This window comes from Syngnathoides biaculeatus, chromosome 10, assembly GCF_019802595.1.
Source record: "Syngnathoides biaculeatus isolate LvHL_M chromosome 10, ASM1980259v1, whole genome shotgun sequence".
NCBI lineage: Eukaryota > Metazoa > Chordata > Actinopteri > Syngnathiformes > Syngnathidae > Syngnathoides > Syngnathoides biaculeatus.
In genome coordinates, this window is record NC_084649.1 from 22286035 (window position 1) to 22305424 (window position 19390).

The window sequence follows — 19390 nt, forward strand, 5'->3', positions numbered from 1 at the left end:
AGGCGACGGAATGCCGCGCAGCTCCCACAGAATGAGGAAGCGGCGACGACGTGACATTTCTCAAACAGCCGAAGCCTCCATGAGAGTTTTCAGATTTGTTTTCGAGCTATTTTTAACCCACCCAATAATGTGTTAAAAATATCCATCCATCCATTTTCTTTTGCTGCTTATCCTCACGAGGGTTGCGGGAAGTGCTGTGGACGGGCAGGAGGCGGGGTACACCCTGAACTGGTTGCCAGCCAATCACAGGGCACATGGAAGACAAACAGCCGCAATCATAATCACACCTGCGGGCAATTTAGAGCAGGGGTGTCAAACTCATTTTTGTCACGCGCCACATTGTAGTTACGATTTCCCACAGAGGGCCGTAATATGTCGTTATCATTTATGATATGACAATTTGAACTTTTGGTACAGATTTTAACAACAATCCTGGAAGTTGACACACGTGATTTGCCCTCGCGGGCCACATAAAATCTTGTGGTGGGCCGGATCTGGCCCATGTGCCTCAAGTTTGACACCAAGGGGCAATTTAGAGTGTCCAATTAATGTTGCATGTTTTTGGGATGTGGGAGAAAACCGGAGTGCCCGGAGAAAAACTCACACAGGCACGGAGAGAACACGCAAACTCCACACAGGCGGGGCCGGGATTGAACCCGGGACCTCAGAACTGATCCACCGTGCCACCATATATAAAAATAATGGGGGGGGGAAAAAACATAAAATAAAGCTATCCGCATTATGCCGTGCAGGGTTTCCGCTTATGTTTTAGTAAATTAAAGCAAGACTCAAAGTAATCGTCGCATTCCTGCCATTGGTCTGCATGCAGCCCTCGGAGGAAAAAGTTTGGACACCCGCGATATAGCGCGTACGATACGCTCGCGACACGTTTCGCACAGAGCAACGCAAAATAGCCGACTCGCTGTTTAGCGCACTATATAGTGAATAGGGAGCGGATTCAAACACAGCGCCGTGCGACAATACTAGATTGGAATGGGCATGGCGTACCCGGCGGTTTCTGAGTGCACATGGGCTCGGGGGCGGGGGGCGGGCGGGTGGGGGTGCTGGTCTCATTTCCTGTGCTTGTCCGGTTTGTCGGAGGATTTGCCGCCGCCGTCGGAGGCTCCCTGCGTGTCGGCGCTCAGGTACATCTTGTCCACTTGTTTGAGGGCCTCGTTCAGGTAGTTCTGCAGCGAGGTCATGGCGGCGCAAATGGCCGGCGAGCCGAAGCCGTGGCTGATGAGGCTGAAGTGGGTCAGGCAGCCCTGGATGCCCGGCTCCAGGATGGGCGCCGGACGCGAGTTGCCCAGCGGCGAGCGGTCCTGGGTCAGCAGGTCGGTGAACTCCTTGCAGATTTGCCTACGAGGATTAGGAGGAGAAATATAAATAATTCATCCCACGTCCTTTTTTGACAATAGTAGGCACTGCAAATGGTCAAAAATGGTTTATTTTTAAATCCTTAAAAGTGTCCTTTTTATCATTTTGAAAAGTACCAGTACCTGCAAGTAGACTAGAAACAATGCAAAGTGGGAAGAACCCTGCTTATTTGGATTTTGAAAAAAGAACTTTCCTTTTTGCAATTTGCTGTTACGTGACCCCCCCCCCACCCACCCACCCAAAAAAATAATAATAATTGTGGCAAAAGCAATGGTTATCAAATTTTTTACACCAAGTACTACCTTGAAAATATCTTTTTATAACTACTGTATTTTCCGCACTATAAGGTCCACCTAAAAGCCTTTAATTTTCTCAAAAGCCGACGGTGCGCATTATAATCGGTGCGCCTTATTTATGGATCAATATTGAGCCTTTAACGCAGCTCCATCTAATGGCTGTATAACGTAACCCCAGCCTCTACTGTAGTGTCTATTCTATGCGCCTCCTCAATGAAGTAGGATAGCATACTAAAACCAAGTATTTCTCAATAGAATGGGCAGAGGTTTTATACACTGTACAGTATCTAATATCACTGTAATTCATTATAACATTAGACACAGTTTGAACATCAACATTGCTCTTCAATATAGGTGAATAAAAATGGCACTCAAAGAATGATTCAAATTAAGTCTAATGCACGAAAAAGAAGAGTGAAGCTCCAGGGAGAAGAGATGGCGAGGGTGGATGACTTGAAATACTTGGGGTCAACAACACAGAGCAATGGTGAGTGCGGTAAGGAAGTGAAGAAACGGGTCCAAGCGGGGTGGAACAGTTGGCGGGAGGTGTCTGGTGTTTTATGTGACAGAAGAGTCTCAAAAAAGTCTATAAAACGGTGGTGAGGCCGGCCATGATGTACAGATTAGAGACGGTGGAACTGAAGAAGCAACAGGAAGCAGAACTTCAGGTAGCAGAAATTAAAATGCTGAGGTTCCCGCATGGATAGGATTAGAAATAAGATCATTCGAGGGACCGCCAAAGTTGGATGTTTTGGAGACAAGGTTCGAGAATACAGACTTCGATGGTTTAGACGACGAGAGAGTGAATATATTGGCAGAAGGGTGCTGAGGATGGAGCTGCGAGGGAATAGAGGGAGAGGAAGACCAAAGAAAAGGTGGATGGCTGTGGTGAGGGAGGACATGAACGCTGTGGATGTTAGAGAGGAAGATGCACGAGATGGGCTTAGATGGAAAAGATGACATGCCGTGCCGACCCATAATTGGGACAAGCCGAAAGGAAAAGAACAAGAACAAAACAAACAAGTTACTAAATCTAAATAAAAGTTAAATACAACTGAACAGCACATAGCAAATGAACTTTTCAGTATTTATGGGAAAAAAAAACCCAAAAGGAAGTCAAAGCCGCAGTAGGAAAAATTTAATCCAGTATCGAAGATTGGAGGTTAACGCGCTAATTAGCGAAAGGGAATTTCCGCGCGCACGAGGTGACGACTCACTTGGCAGCGAGGAGCATGTTCTTTCGAGAGTTCACCTCGTTGCGTTCCACGTGCGGCCTGCCCAGGTACTCCGCGATGGCCTTGGCAGGAAACTCCGTCTCGCACACATAACCGAAGTCACGCGCTAAATGAACGGCTTCACCTGAGGAGGAAACGAAAATTAAAAAAAAAAAAAAATGGCAGCCTCGTTGGAAAGACCTCCTTTGACTGAGAGGTGGCAACGCTAACGAGTCGAGGAGGCGCACGAGGTCAGCGTCAGCTATTCGCCCCCCCCGAGCGTTCTGGCATTGAAGTTGTAAGGTCGCCCGGCCCCCGCAGCGAGTCGCGAGCAAGATAAGGGCGGCTTCGACTCGCGAGATCTCGAAATAACATCCCCCCCCCCCCCACGGGCATTCTCGCCGCGCAGTCATCAGACTTTTTTTTTTTTTTTTAATCAAAGCGAGGAGACCGACAGTGCGTGCTTATGAATGTGATCACTGTGGGGGCTAAAATATGATACAGAGGTAAAAAGGATGTGTTGGATTTGGTGGGAGACTTCGGGGCCAAAGAACAGAATGCTGAATGAATTTGATTGTGCGTCAGCTGACTCGTCAGACAATCCAATGCAACTATTAAAAAAAAAATGTGAAAAAAAAAATTGCAAGGCCCACTGCAGACCAAATACTTGCACCTTTATTTGTGAACCGCGGGCTGGAAAGTTCCCTCCGGGGTTGTAGCAGTGGCCAAAAGCATGAATCCAAGATTTATGTTTTATTTATCTATTTAGCATGAATGGAACATTGAAATCAGTTCCATTTATTGCTACACTCGAAGGGCGGATGTTTTGAAATAATTTAATGCATTTAAAATCCTTCTTTCACTTCTGTAACTTTTTTCCCCCCAAAACATAAACTATTTCTTTTAACGATGTGTGTAATGAGAAAAAAATCCACTCTATAACACTGGACATTCTGTCATGATTAAATACATAAAAAAAAATGAAATTGATTTTATGTCGTCAAATCACGTCAATGTCAATGTCAGTGTCGATCTAGCAAAGTATTCTTCAATGCGAAGTCGGTTGGAGACGACGCGAAAATACATCTTACTGTACGATGCCCAGAGTTTTGTCCGATACCGTTAAACATTTAGAAGGTGATAATAAACGAAGGTACGTGGAAAAATGAGAGACACTCGGCATAGCCAAAGTCGCCGGAGTCGATGTTTTCGCCGATAAGAAATTGGACTGTTAATTCGCTTCCGCTTGTTTTGGACAACTGGATCTACACGTGGATCTGGTGAGTAAGTCGTCGAGATTTACACGGAATAGTTTGAAAGCGTAGAAAAGTCTGCACGCATACGAATACTTCGTTGCTGGATCTGTTCTCGACGAGGAGCCGGCTCGTGAACGCGGAAGCGTGTTCGGCTACACGTTAACGTTTGCTGAAATCCGTTGATCTTTTCAGATTGTATTCAATACAGATACCAATATTTAAATACATGACCCCTGGTTTTACACAAACTCGCATTCATTAACAATGATTGGGGAAAAAAAAGTGAGGACAAGCAAGTCGGCTCCTCCGTAGTGTTTCCCAAGAAGTATTTGTAATGCCAAGTTGGCTCATTTTTGAACAATGCGTTAAAAATAAAATAAGACGGTGTCGTCTCCAACGTACACGGAAGCGTGTTGCAGCCACACGTTAAACTTCAGTAAACTTCTCCCTGACAGACATTTTTTTAAAAATAATATATAAATTATATATTATAAAACAGAAAATAAACCACTGGGATAGGCTTCAGCCCCCATCACACGGAAGCGTGTTGCGGCCACACGTTAACCTACGTGAACCTCTACAGCCGGTTCATTTTCTTGTTGTTAAATACACATTGGACTCACTTGAGAACAATGCATATTAAAAAAAAAAAAAAAAAACATCTGTCAGGGAGAAGTTGACCAAAGTTTAACGTGTGGCCGCAACACGCTTCCGTCGCGGGATAGATGCTATTCACTGGTAGCATTTTGCATTGTTTGTTACAATTAAGCTAACAATATTGTCGAAAGCAAAGCTATATGATTATTCAAAATAAATCATCCGTAATTGTCTCGTTTTATGTTTTATTTGACAGTACAAATCAAATAAGGGTGGAATTGTTCATCATCTGCCAATCTAGCCTAAAGTGTACGTCTTTAAAATGTGGATGCGGTTGTCATGTTAAGAGGTTTGTTTTTTTTGTTCAATTGCTAAGAATCTCAATCACGAGCGGCGTTTTGGGGCACGGCGTTCAGACAATAGCCATAAAGCCGTCGCATTTTTGAAGCGCGGCTAGATTGACGTTCCCACATTCTCGCTTTATTAGAGCGGCATTCCAGCTGCAGGGTAATTACAGCCGACGACGCTGACGCGGGGGCCCGAGCGTCGCGCCGGTCTCACCTTCCACGAGCGAAGTAAGCAGTGTCACGTTGGCCGCCTTCCTCCTTCCCGCGGGCAAGTTGAGCCCGATTTTGTCCAGTTTCTCTCGCAGCGAGCGGCCTCCGTTTTTCGACTTGGCTCTGCGAAGGCGGACGAACGCACAAACACAACAGAGACGCCGTAAGTAAGGAACTGCTAGCCAAACAGATCAGCAGTCTGATGTCTACTAAAACCTGTTGCCAGCACATCGACAAATGCGCATGACATTTACTACTCTGCTCGCATGTTTTGGGACGGATTCCTTCAACCCATTCATCCGTTTGCAAAAGTGCTCATCCTCACGAGGGTAGCAAGTGAGCTAGAGCCAATCCCAGTTATCTTTGGAGTTGACATCAGGGTACTTTCCTTGACTGGTTGTCGACTAATCACAGCGCACATGTAGAAAAACAACTAGCATACTATATACAATTCTATACCATACATTCACACCTAGGGACAATTCAGAGTCTTCAGCTAACCTAAAGAGAACGCGTGGAGCCTATCCCGGCCGAGTGCGACCTGAATGGTCATCATCATAAATTAGCTTTGTCGGTGTTGCGCAGCAAAGTACGTCAATCGACTTGATTTGGAAATGTATACATTTTTTATTTAACAGAATTATGAAAGTCACTACATTACGCCCTTATTGTATGATGGAGGGGCGGCACGGTTCCACAGCTGGTAAAGCGTTGGCCTCACAGCTCTGACAACCCCGGTTCGATCCCGGCCCCACATGTGTGGAGTTTGCATGTTCTCCCCGTGCCTGCGTGGGTTTTCTCCGGGTGGGCACTCCGGTTTCCTCCCAGATCCCAAAAACACGCAACAATAATTGTACACTAAATTGCCCATAGGCGTGACTGTTTGTCTCTATGTCCCCTGCGATTGGCTGGAAACCAGTTCAGTGTGTACCGTTGACAGCTGGGATAGGCTCCAGGAATCCCCGCGACGCTCGTGAGGACGAATGACAAAGAAAATGGATGGATGGAAGTATGATGGAGGATCCAGTATGGAGCCCTGAGGCACACCAAACTGAATTTTCTCCATCCATTTTCGACAGGACTCGTCCTCATCAGGTTCTCGGATGACTTGGAGCCTGTCCCAGTAGATTAGTTATACCTAAGGCGTGTTTTCAGACTGGGGGAGAAAACTGAAGTATGGGAAGAACGCAGAGCAGAGACTCAAACCAGTGAACCTAAAAAAATGTGAGGCAGACGTGGTAACGAGTCACAAACCACTTGAACCGATTCCAAAGATTAAAAAAAAAAACACACCGTGGTGAAAATAACCTGCTCCTTGCGGAACTTGTCATCTCACCCACGCAGGAACGATTATCATCTGATTAAACGAAATCAACACACGTTTTTGTATCGTCAAAAGGCCGCCAGACGGCCGACTCGCAACGTCGGCCGTCGTGCGCAAGTAACGCAACACCCCGCGATGCACTTTTCTGGATCAGCGGCGGTCCGGCTCTTTCTTTGAGGTGGGCAGCATCATTGTTTTTTTGCGCCCCCCCCCCTCCAACCCCCACACCCCCTTCGTCCGTCCCGCTGCAAAAGATCCCCCACCTCGTGCTATATGACCTACTTAAAAAAAAAAAAAATGCTTGTGAACGTGCGTGTGTCTGTGTCAGCGATAACGCGAGGCACATGGGAAGCAGCAAACGTGCGCTCCAAGCACAAAATCTCCGAGTCGGCGGCGTCTGGACCGTACTAGATCCGCACACACGCTCTCTCGCACACTAACAACACCCCCCCCCCAAAAAAAAAAAAAAAAAAAACAATTCCTAATTGAAATGAATGGAAAAGCCATAAATTTGATCAAGCTTTCAGATTTAGAAACAACAACAAACATTTTTATGATCTCTTGCAACAAAAAAAAATGAAGCACTCTAGAATATTGTGCTTCAAAAAAAATGTGTGGTCATAAAATAATTTACTAGAACTGAACGGGTTTTGGGGCGGCACGGGGAGTAGGTGGTAAAGCGTTGGCCTCACAGTTCTGAGGACCCAGGGTTCGATCCCGGCCCCGCCTGTGTGGAGTTTGCATGTTCTCCCCCGTGCCTGCGGGGGTTTCCTCCGGGTACTCCGGTTTCCTCCCACATCCCAAAAACATGCAACATTAATTGGACACTCTAAATTGCCCATAGGTGTGATTGTGAGTGCGTCTGTTTCTCTCTATATGCCATCCGATTGGCTGGCGACCAGTTCAGGGTGTACCCCGCCTCCTGCCCGTTGACAGCTGCGATAGGCTCCAGCACTCCCCGCGACCCTCGTGAGTATAAGCAGCAAAGAAAATGGATGGATCGATGAACAGGTTTTGCCTCATTTCTTCAATGTCTGCAATTCAATGGACATTGTGCTGCTCCTTTTTTTTTTTACTTTGGCCACATGGCGGCAGCATAACACGACAGAGACGCACGAAAAACTGTTTCACGTCGCAGTCAGCGAGATGCAGATATATTTTCTAAATATAATTTCATTTTGTGCAACGAATTAAGGATATGTGCATGTGGATGGAGTTGCAAGGATGAATCTGGAACTTGTTGATTATCAAATTGTCGACAATAATTTTTGACAATCAATTACAGACTTTGCTAGTCTAAAATTGTCCAAATCCTGAGAATTTCAGCAGTAAATATTAACAATTAGATTTATCCATCCATTTTCTTTGCCACTTATCCTCACAAGGGTCACGGCGAGTGCTGGAGGGGGGGTACACCCGAACTGGTTGCTAGCCAATCGCAGGGCACATAGAGACAAACAGTCGCACTCACAATCACACCTTGGGGCAATTTAGTGCGTCCAATTAATGTTGCATGTTTTTGGGATGTGGGAGGAAACCGGAATGCCCACCCGGAGAAAACCCACGCAGGCACGGGAGAACATGCAAACTCCACACAGGCAGGTCCGGGATTGAACCCGGGACCTCAGAACTGTGAGGCCAACGCTTTAGCAGCTCATCCAGCGTGCCCAATTACGTTTATTCTCATAAAAAAATCACACTGATTGTCACTAAAAATCTAATTTGAATAACTGTAATTAACAACAGGAGAAATGTGTTAATAAAGTACCTCAAATGTATTTATTTCTTTTAATATTAAATTCATTTATTTATTTATATGTGCACATAAGAAAGACCTTTTGTGTTGGTTTTTCAGGGTGAAGAATTTGAAAATATCAGAACAAGTTTCAGAAAGGCCCGATAGCGGTGACGACATCTGACTCACATTCTATAGATTCTGGGTTTGAATCTTGATGTGGCGTTTTCATGTTTTTTGGTTTCCTCCCACATTCCCGGAAACATCAATTGTAGTTTAACTGAGGAAATTGCCTTTTGATACCTGCGTAGAACTCCTCCCAGCAGCGACGCGTTGAGGCACTCGGGGGGCGAGAGGCGCCTCTGGACCTCGGCCACCGTCACCTTGTACTTGGACGTGGAGCTCAGCAGCGAGAGGCGACCCGGGACGGAGCAGAATACCTCGGTGGGGTTGGACACCATGCCCAGCAGGGACTCCTTCTGGAAGGGCAGGCCCAGCGCGTTGCCTTTGGGGAGAGTCACGGGCCCTGAGCGGCGGCGAGAAAACCCGAGAGGATGAGTCGCTTGGAGTGTGACTGCAGGCTGACAGTTTTGTTGCTCGTCAGTATCGTTTGGATCGTGCGCCGCGATGTGGTTTCGCTCAAATATAAAAGGAAATGGCAACAAAAGAAGGAAAAACTAAAAACATTGTGAGTCAGGCTGCTCTTAGAACCGGACTGCTTTGTAGCTAAATAAAGATTTCCAAATCTAAACGTCTCATCCCGGAAAAAAAAAAAAAAATTAAATAAAAAAAAAGCCAGCCACATTCCACAAACATGGCTCCCAAAATGATAAGTTTCACCATAAAGAAAATATGCGGCGTTTTCACATCATTTCTCAGCCGCTCGTGGTAAAGGGCAAGATATGGAAGATAAAATACTAAATCAAAATGTTTGCTCATTCAACGTGACACAAATATGGCTGCCACTACGCTAACACAATATTGTCACAGTATTTTTTTTTATTTATTTTTTTATAAAATGGGCAACGATAATTTTATTTAATTCGCATTTTTTTCCTCAAGTGGCATAATCCATGAAAATACTATGCTATAGCATTTTACCCCAAAAATGCTTTTTTGGTCAAATTTTGCCATGGCTTCACTGTGAAGCATAAATTATAGAGATGGTATCTCATTTTGGTTCAATTAAAAAAATAATAAATAAAACTTGTAAAAATATTTCGTTTTACATCACTCCACAAATGTGGCCGGCGATTATCTGACTCAAAATATTAAATCAAAAATATTTGGGCATTCAATATGACACAAATATGGCTGCCACTGTGCTAACACGATATTGTCACAGTATTTTTTTTTTCATAAAATGGGCAACGATATTTTTATTTAATTCGCATTTTTTCCTCAAGTGGCATAATCCATGAAAATACTATGTTGTAGCGTTTTACCCAAACAAAATGCTGTTATGGTCAAATTTTGCCATAGCTTCACTGTGAATCATAAATTAAAGAGATGGTATCTCATTTTTGTTCAATTAAAAAAAAAAAATAAAACTTGTAAAAATATTTATTTTTGCGCCACTCTACAAACATGGCCGGCGATTTTCTGACTCTTGAGAGTTTCAACAGTAGGCTTAAATCATGATATAATTATAAAGTTTAAAAAAAGAATAGACCTAAAAAAAAAATCAGATTATTATATCACTCCACACACATGGCTGATAAGCTACTCTAAAAACTTCAATGGCGATGTTTTGCATATTTTCATGAAGTGGTGAAATTGAACGAGTCACTGTTCAATTCTATCAGTGTAAAATATTCATAACTAGAATACAGTTGGGCTTTGTTTTAGTCTAATAAATACAAAACATTCCACAAAGATGGCGGACAAAATGCTCCACAAAAAGGTGGTCGAACTTTGGGAGGTTGGCACGTGATCATAATTTAATCTACAAAACTTCATCTCTCTTTAAAAATACATTTTTTTTTCATTTTTTGTTGATGCATTTTTGCAAAAAACTGAACAATAATATTGACTATTATCAGTGACTTCTTACTTCAAATTCAATGAGTTGTCAAAAATGTAAAAAAAAAAAAAATAATGAAATCCAGGGGAACTTGTATATATATATATTAAAAAAAGTGATTTTAATCATCATAACAAGCCTCTGAGGGAAAACCAAATTATGACGAGTTTGAAATTGCATACTGTTTTTGTAAAATTGTTGTTGGTGTTTTTTTTTAATTGAATAAGTTACTCACTAACTGCACCTAATACAAAGAATATTTCCACGATAACACACTCTCCAAATATGACGAAAAGTTGTGTAGGATCCATTTTGTAGCTAACACAAGTGGAAATCATTTTGATTTCATTTGATTTGTTTCGTACTGACAAATTTGCTCTGTTTCATTGCGCGTTTCTACTTGAGCTACTTTTGAGCCGCGCAGTGCTACAAAATGGCACAAACTCACACTCGTTTGCATAAATTGACATAAAAAAAAACAACAGTTTGAAACGACAGCACTCAAAAGTCCCAAAATTTGGGCGGCAGTTTGGAGACGTAAACTCAGCCACCGTCCACAAACACGTACAGACGATTCACTGACGGGTCACTGGACGCACAACCACAGCACAGCACACTAACGATGGACAACAAAAGCGAGGCGACAATCCTCACCCGCAAGAATGCCCCCCTGATAACAAGTCCTCTGTACGCGATCAAGGCTCCTGGCCCCTCGCAGTCCTAATACTGAGACACAAATCACAAGAAGTCACACACACATGTGGCGCCTGCTCCGGGGGTGGGGGTGGGGGTGGGGGCGGGGGTGGGGGGGCCAACTTTGCCCACGGCGTGCCCTCCGATGTGGGAACAACACATGATGAGGGCTCAGATCTTTCTATCCAAACAAGCAAAGGCCTTCTCTTTGTTTTGGTTTTTTTTTTTTTTTTACATCTTTTCTGGGGTTTTGTCTTACCCCGTCTACAAAAGCCAAAACACGTGAAACACACATTTACTTTCTTTTTATCTGAACCGAGGAATAGGTATCTTACGGAAGCGTATTGGTGCCATACAAAAAAAAAAAAGATCTCTACCACATTATAATGTGAAACATATCACGTTTTAATGTTTTCATGTTATAACATGATATGTGGTAACGTGGTAGTGACATTTTTTTTGGTGTGGCAGTGTATTGCTCCCATACCAACAAAAAAAAAAGGTCATTATCACATTATAATGTGAAACATATCACGTTATAATGTTTTCATGTTATAACATGATATGTGGTAATGTGGTAGTGACATTTTTTTTTTGGGGTGTGGCAGCGTCTTGCTCCCATACCCCCTAAAAAAAGGTCGCTACCACATTATAACGTGAAATATATGTTATAATGTTTTCATGTTATCACGTGATATGTGGTAACGTGGTAGTGACATTTTTTTCTGATGTTGGAGTGTATTGCTGCCATACCAAAAAAAAAAAGGTCGCTACCACATTATAATGTGAAACATATCACATTATAATGTTTTCATGTTATAACATGATATGTGGTTACGTGGTAGTGACATTTTTTTTGCTGTGGCAGCGTATTGCTGCCATACTAAAAAAAAAAAAAAAAAAGGTCGCTACCACATTATAACGTAAAACATATCACGTTATAATGTTTTCATGTTATAACATGATATGTGGTAACGTGTTAGTGACATTTTTTTTTTGGGGTGTGGCAGCGTCTTGCTCCCATACCCCCCAAAAAAAGGTCGCTACCACATTATATCGTGAAACATATAACGTTATAATGTTTTCATGTTATCACGTGATATGTGGTAACGTGGTAGTGACATTTTTTTCTGATGTTGGAGTGTATTGCTGCCATACCAAAAAAAAAAAAAAGGTCGCTACCACATTATAATGTGAAACATATCACATTATAATGTTTTCATGTTATAACATATGTGGTAACGTGGTAGTGACATTTTTTTTTGGTGTGGCAGCGTATTGCTCCATACCAAAAAAAAAAAGTCACTACCACATTATAATGTGAAACATATCACGTTATAATGTTTTCATGATATGATACATGATATGCGGTAACGTGGTAGTGACATTTTTTTTTTTTTTTTTGGTATGGCAGCAATATGCTTTTGTATGAAAGCAAGTTTGAGTCTTGATATTTAGGGATTTGACAATTGCAAAACAAAAGAAATACTGTAAGCATCAAAGAACAACAATAAATATGCAATACATCGGGCAACACATCCGAGCAGAAACGCATCGGGCTTTCCGGACCGTTTTTGTTTTTTTATGTGTTCTACCTTCCATATGTCGTGTCAGCACTTTGACAAAAGCCACCAGAGAAATAACAACTACACTTTTGTGCACAATCAACCTCACAGGAGACTCCAACGGAGGTACACAGAAAACCGCTTGGAAAGAGTCAACTAGTCGACTCCAGAAAAGTGCACAATTTGGGGCGAGTTGAGTAGAAATCTACTCCAAGTCAGTTCATCCATGACGTCACAGATATTTTTTCAGTACGCTAAAGAAGAAGCACATAGAAACCATCCGTCCATCCATTATCTGAGCCGCTTGTCCTCAGAAGGGTCGGCGGAGTGTTGTCTTCGGGCACACACTGAAATAGATGCCAGCCAATCGCGGAGCACATAGACACAAACGACTCATTCACACTCACGCCTACGGGCAATTTAGCATCTTTTTAGCATGTTTTTGGGGATGTGAGAGGAAACCGGAGTGTCAGCAGGAGAAAAGCCATGCAGGCACGAGGTTAAGGTTAGGCGGGGCCAGGATTTGAACCACGGTCCTCAGAACTGCGAGGCCGATGCTCGAAACGCCACAGAAAAAACAATGATCGAGAATTGCAACTCTTCTGTTACGCCGACGTCTTTGTGTCGACTTTTGCGCCGCGGCCCTCGTTCGTTGCACGAGATCAGAAGCGATCCGAGTAGCCGAAGCTAACGAGGTTAGCCGCTATTCAAAGATGTTTACTTTAAAGTCCGGCGACAGCACCAGACGGCGGATCGGATCCTCTGTAAACGTGATTGATTGAAAGATGAAAAACCGAAAACATGTGATTAGCAATGAGTGGACTTCAAGCTTTAAACTCATCGGCTCAACCGCTAACTCCGCAATTACATTTTGCACCTTGGCGTCGAGGAGTCACTATTGACTGGCTTTGTGACGAGACCGGTGAATCAATCTAGTCTGTCGTTTGAAAATGATTTCAATTGTCATCAATTTCTGAATTTGGAGATTTGAGAAAGAACAAGTAAAGGGAGAGAAAAAAAATGAGCCAAGCTAGAGGCGGCTCCTCAACGAGTTCTTAACGATCAAAGTGGAAGGAAAGTGGAGGAATTCTTTCACGCCACGCGCGTTTATCAGCAAATGTTGCAAATTCCCACCATGCAGAACGAGTTTTGCCGTTGGGCCAAGTTGTGCAAAGGTTAGCCGCCACTCCCGAAGGCGAGACCGCTGAGCTGTCAGCCGGTCGGCGTCGGTGCTCGTGCGTGTTATGTCAAATTGTACTGCTGATCTATGTGCTACGTAGAGTGGTCGACTCCAATGGAATCCGAAGTCCGTCGGCTCCTCGTGCGCGGATTTTGCGGATAGTCAGCGGCATTTTCTGTTGTTTTTTTTTTTTCAGGTTTTAGCCAACTTGATCCCTCTCCCCTTCAATAAAGCGACGGTAATGTGAAATACAGTTTTTGAGGCGTGTGGCGGATCCAAAATAAGAAGTAGAAGCACAAAGGGATCGCATCGACTATTACGCAATACATCAATCTGCCTCTCCGCACACAAGTCTGTGATTACGAGTCCGATTAGTCAACGCGCTGTGGCGCTGACTCAAAAACCCTTTTTAATGGACTCCCGATGACGAAGCATTTGGGAATTGAGCTCTTTAATCAAAACAGTTCATGTCCCAACAAATTGCTAAACTGTCCTTCACATGCGAGGCCCGTGCCGGTGCCGGTCCCGGAGCCGCACCCCGGAATCCTCGGACTAAAGTGGGATCAAGGCCGAACGCTAATTTCCTGCCAATTTTTTTGGTGGGGGGGAGAGTTTGGGTTTTTTTTTTTTTTTTTGTTACAGTTTCCTTTCACCCTCTGGCCGTCTTTCGGAGCACCGTCCCCACGGCGGGACTGCTCGTAGTTTTGCAAAGTCCACCACGCAGGTACAGATTCTACACGGCGGTTGGCGACTACGAAATGGTTCAGCGGCGGTTGCGGCTGACGTGTTGATCTGCGTCAGCCTTAAGTTGGAAACTCACCTTTTTTGATGACTGTCTGATCGGCCATGATGATACCGTGGTCGTCCACATGCTGTTGGGGAGGAATACACGAAGAAGAAATGAGGTCAAGAAGTCACACGTGCCAAATGCATCAAAAAGTATCACAATAGTGCACTATATATATATATATATATATATATATATATATATAAATTTATTGGGGTTGTACAGTTGCCTTGCATTAAACCGGCAGCTGTTTGTAATATTTTAGTCTTTGCGTGCAACTCAAGAAAGTAAGCAAAAGAGCAAAGCTGCTCTCCTCTTTCTCTCATTTGAATTACATAAACATTTATGACAGTGTCCAATAAAGCTTAGCATTTATAATGACCCTAAAGGCAGGATTTTATGTTTCTTTTGGATACAGCCACATTGCAATTTACAATATATTTATAACTTATTTGATATGGGCATTTAAAAAAGAAAAAAAAAAAGAAAATGTGGACCAAGCGTGCAGCTGTTTTGCTTCAAGTGATTTAGTTCTAATTCTCAACACTTGCCCAAAGGAGGATTTTTGAAAAAAGACAAAAACATGCAAGAAGGCAGAAAAATGCTCCGAGTGTGACTAATTTATGAATTTTACCGAGAACACAAATGAAATCTGATGTTTTGAATTTCATTGCGGCAATGCTGATTGTTATTTAAGATTGAAATCATGTTGCTTATCGTGGCCGCAATGTTTCATTAAAACAAATCTTGATTCCAAAACGATGTCAGGGGGGTCAACAATCTCTGCAAAAATACTTTTACTTTTTTACATCTATTATACTCATGTTGAAAATGGAGTGAAAATAATCATTTCTAATAGTTCCGCCAGCTTCATAATTTGACAGAATTTTAAAGTGCGATGCTTTATTTTGCGGCTGTAATTGACTTTTGTGCCTTTATTAATAGAAACAAAACGATCAATTGCGATTTTTACGTGGAGACGATTGGCTGAGTCAAGTGGTGGTGGCAAATATTTTGTAAAATGATTTGTCTCCTTGCAATACTTTTGCAAACAAAAGGGTAGGAGTTTTTTGTGTTTTTGTTTTTGCTATTAACTCCTGTGACGGCCAGTGTGCCCCCCCCCCCCCCCACACACACACCCACCTGCACGTCCTCCATCCCGTGTCCCATCTCGTGCATGCCCTGCATGCTCTCGCCGATCACCGACGCCTCGATGCCGTGGGCGTGCGGGGGCATCAGCTCGGGCCGGCGGAAGCTTTCCCTCCTCAGTCCCGCTGACGAGCCTCCTCCTCCGCCTCCCCCGCCGCCCTCCAGGCCGAGGATCTGGCCGGCCAGGCCGCTCCTGGCGTGGGCCGACAGCCCTTCCTGGCCCTGGCGGCCCGGCCACGGCTGCTGCTGGTTCGACGACGGCGACTGGTGCAGGGAGTTGATGTTGAAGGGGTCGCCCAGGTGGGCGTAAGGGTCGCCCGACTGCGGGTAGGAGATGGGCTGGTAAGGGGGCGGGAAGTAGGGCGGCTGGAAGTCGGAGGTGGCCGAGTGCGAGAGGGAGGGAGACGGGCTGTAGAGGTGCTGGCTGACCGCCGGCAGGTGGGGCAGGCGCGGGTTGCCATTGCTGCTGCCGTCGTGTCTCTCCTGGAGGGGGCACGCAGTTAGTCAACTTCCAAAATTCGTTACGAAAAAATTATATTCCTTTTATGTTCTGGAAATACAATTTTTTGATCAGATTGAAAATGTTTTTCATGACATTCGCCGACCGAATTATAGTAGTTGCTATATTAGCAAAAAGCAATATATACAATATGTATAAATATATATAATTTTACGGAAAATTTCAGATTTTCTTTGAGCAGTTATCACGAAAGTTAAAAAAAAAAAAAAAAAGTCTTGCACGAGTCTCTGCGAACGGTTGATGGTGCAAAACAAAGATTCCAAAGGAAACAGCGAGACATTTTTACTTCGTAAGCATTGGATTCACAGCATCTAAGTACACTTTTTGCATTATTTTATAGATGTGCACGGGAATATTTCCGAAAAGATTAAATATGACCCGACCGTCATCTCACCTGTGCTGTAGCGCACTTTTATTTAAGTTCCGCAACAACAACGTGATATAAATATCAAATGTTCAGTCATTTAATTACCTGATCTGAAAAAAAAACAAAAACATTTTTGCTTCTTTCAAATGTATGATTGGCTTTTGCTTTTAGCGTGTCCCGCTAAACTCGGATCCGAATCCTCGCGTGTTGAACTTTGACAATCTTAATTTTTTTTTTCTGACATTTTTCAATTTAATCATGAAAGTGTCTTCAAGTATTTGACCCGAATTGTGCCCGAACTCACCTCGCAGTCATCCTCATACTTGACGTTGTCTGCTAATTTCCACAACATGGTGACCCCGGTGGGGGGGAGGAAAAAAAAAAGTTTGTATCACCCCGACCCCCGTAAAAAAATAAAATAAATACAAATTAAAAGTTAAAAAAAAAAAAAACGTACACAGAAGTGTACCGGGCTGCCTTTAACGCCTTGAAATTAATCCAGTTTGGTGGGGGAAGATCCAGGCGAGCTTCTTTAAGAAAGGCGGAAAAGGTGCCCCGCGATCCCCCCGCCGAGCCGCGACTTTTCCACGGTAAGCCAGTATACCATGAAAATATTAATACAAATTCAAAAAAAAGGGGAGAAAAAGAGAACGAGATGGAAAGAGAGAGCGACAAAAAAAGTTTGTCTTGTGGTCTCCGCGGTGGCTCGACGCTTCTGTTGCGCAGCCGCTGCGGCGCTTCGCATTTAGCGCAAGCGAAGCGGACCGAGAGGCCCGCGAGCACGCGCACGCGCACCCGCCGCCTTTTCGCCTCTCAAAAGTCGGCGCGTGCGCGGCGGGTGGGCGTTGCCTCGCCGCGTGACGTCACCCGGGAAGGAGGGTGAGGAGGCGATCGCTGATTGGCTGAGGAAAACGGCCAATCAGGCGTCTGTGCGCCTGTGCGTTGCCAGAAAGGCTGCAAAAAAGCGCCACATGAATTGTTTCATTCCAGTTCATACCTCGCATGCACATGACTAAAATGTGTACATAATTTGAATATTCCCTCATAAGAAAATGAGGTGTTTACCACATTTTAATTGTAAGCAACCACGAGTTAATTACTCTTTTTCAGTGTAATAACTGTAGACATTCTTGCCTTTTAATTTTTGATTGATTGACCTCTTTTCCCCCAATTTAATCACAAAAAGAAGCAAATTCAATTCAATTTGCCAATACACGGACTGCCATTTGGAAACATTTTTGGTGCCATTTTCTGAAGTTATATGAATGGTTTGTTGACAAATGTAATTTCGGGTTTTGTTATTGTCATATATGGCAAGCTTGGTAATTAATACATGGAACCTTTGAAATCTGTGCATTTTTTTTTAAAAAAAAGGAAACTAATCATTGCACATGTCGCAATTCAAAACTGTAACGAGCACTTGTGGTGCTTTTAAAGACTTTTTCTCGGCGGTGCCTGTTTAAAGCTGCAACCCGCCCGAGGGCAGCTCTCGAACATCTTTTGAGCTCATTTGCATTTTTGGTGGAGTCCTGCAAGGTCTGAGCTTGAGCACGCGTTGAAAAAGAAAAAAAAAAAAAAAAAAAAAAGAGGGGGGTTTCGAGGGTGGGGGGTGGTTGGGGGGGGCAACCCTCCAAAAGCACTTTGTCACTATTTTGTTGTATTTAGGAGTGCGCGAATGTGTGAATCAGTGCTGAGGAGATGAGCTTTTAAAATTGCTTCGGTGGTCATTTGAGAGATGAAAGGAGAACAGCCAACTGGAGAGATGTGCATGTGCGCGTGGGCGCACGTGGGAACAACAAGATGCTCGAGATGTGCGTGCAGATGAAAATACATATTTTGTACGTCAGGGTGGAGGGAGGTGCAAGTTAAAGGAAATTTATTACGGTTGGCCTCACGTTTTGGTGTGTGGGTGCATGTGCGCGCGCGTGTGCATGCGTGTGTGTGTGTGTGTGTGTGTGTGTGAGTGTGTGTGTGTGTGTGCGTGCGTTTGTGTGTGTGTGTGGCCTTTAATGACATTTTGGAACGCAGACTGTTCTGCAGATGTTAATGGCAAAGGCTGCTTTTTTCGTTTTTATTTTAAAAGGATTTATGCACATATGCACGCACACACACACACACACACACACATATATATATATATATATATATATATATATATATATATATATATATATATATATATATATATATAGTTGTTATAACGGGGAGAGACGTGCACAAGTAAATACAATTATCAAATAACATGCAGTTGCCTTCATTTTTCATGCTGGTATATTTTTATTGTGCGTGAGCCTTCAATGATGTTTATACGTGTGGTCAATTATCAGAAGATTATTATGATCTGATTTTAATTCACGCAACAGCATCGTTACTTTGCAAAGCAATTGGATGTTATCATTTTTTTACATTGCGTGATTTTTTTTTTTTTTAAAGTATCCTCATTATTTCCGGAGAATAAGGCCTACAGCTCAAAAGCTTCCTAAAGTACTTGCCCAAAAAGAGCTCCAATCCCTGAGGAGTCCCAACAAGATTTCAAATGCTTCATAAGAATATGAAATGCGACGAATGATGAATGAATTGAGCGCGTGGACTCACCCTCCAGTCCGGCCTGTCCAGCAGCGACATCTGCGAGGCGTCGTCACCCTCGGCCACTGAGTGAGGCACATGCGCGAGCCCCGCGCGTGTGCACGCGGCTCGCCACCTGGGTACGCGCACTGCGCATGCGCCGCCGCGCCGGGGGAAAAAAACAC

At 43.7% G+C, this 19390-nt stretch overlaps 1 protein-coding gene across 2 annotated transcripts; it reads right to left on the reverse strand.

Annotated features, from left to right (window-relative positions):
• Window positions 1-1070: 1070 nt before the first annotated feature.
• tfap2c (transcription factor AP-2 gamma (activating enhancer binding protein 2 gamma)) lies at window positions 1071-19328 on the reverse strand. 2 transcript variants are annotated; one of them, XM_061832600.1, is made up of 7 exons: window positions 19236-19328; window positions 15748-16236; window positions 14638-14689; window positions 8660-8882; window positions 5302-5420; window positions 2891-3032; window positions 1071-1359 (listed from the first exon to the last, which is right to left on the reverse strand). In XM_061832600.1, exons 1-7 carry the CDS (start codon window positions 19263-19265, stop codon window positions 1071-1073), a joined length of 1344 nt encoding a protein of 447 aa, XP_061688584.1. In that variant the 5' UTR covers window positions 19266-19328. The 2 variants fall into 2 exon arrangements, with proteins under 2 accessions (XP_061688584.1, XP_061688585.1); XM_061832601.1 differs by lacking the exon at window positions 19236-19328 and adding an exon at window positions 16945-17201.
• Between the last annotated feature and the right edge of the window lie 62 nt (window positions 19329-19390).

Bases quoted from the DNA above. Each gene is read 5' to 3' on its own strand.
- tfap2c (XM_061832601.1), bottom strand. From the start codon at position 16,992: ATGTTGTGGAAATTAGCAGACAACGTCAAGTATGAGGATGACTGCGAG. The intron at 8,883-14,637 runs GTGAGTTTCCAA...GCCGCCGCTCAG, and splicing joins TCAGACAGTCATCAAAAAAG to GGCCCGTGACTCTCCCCAAA. The intron at 5,421-8,659 runs GTATCAAAAGGC...CCGCCTTCGCAG, and splicing joins CTGGGAGGAGTTCTACGCAG to AGCCAAGTCGAAAAACGGAG.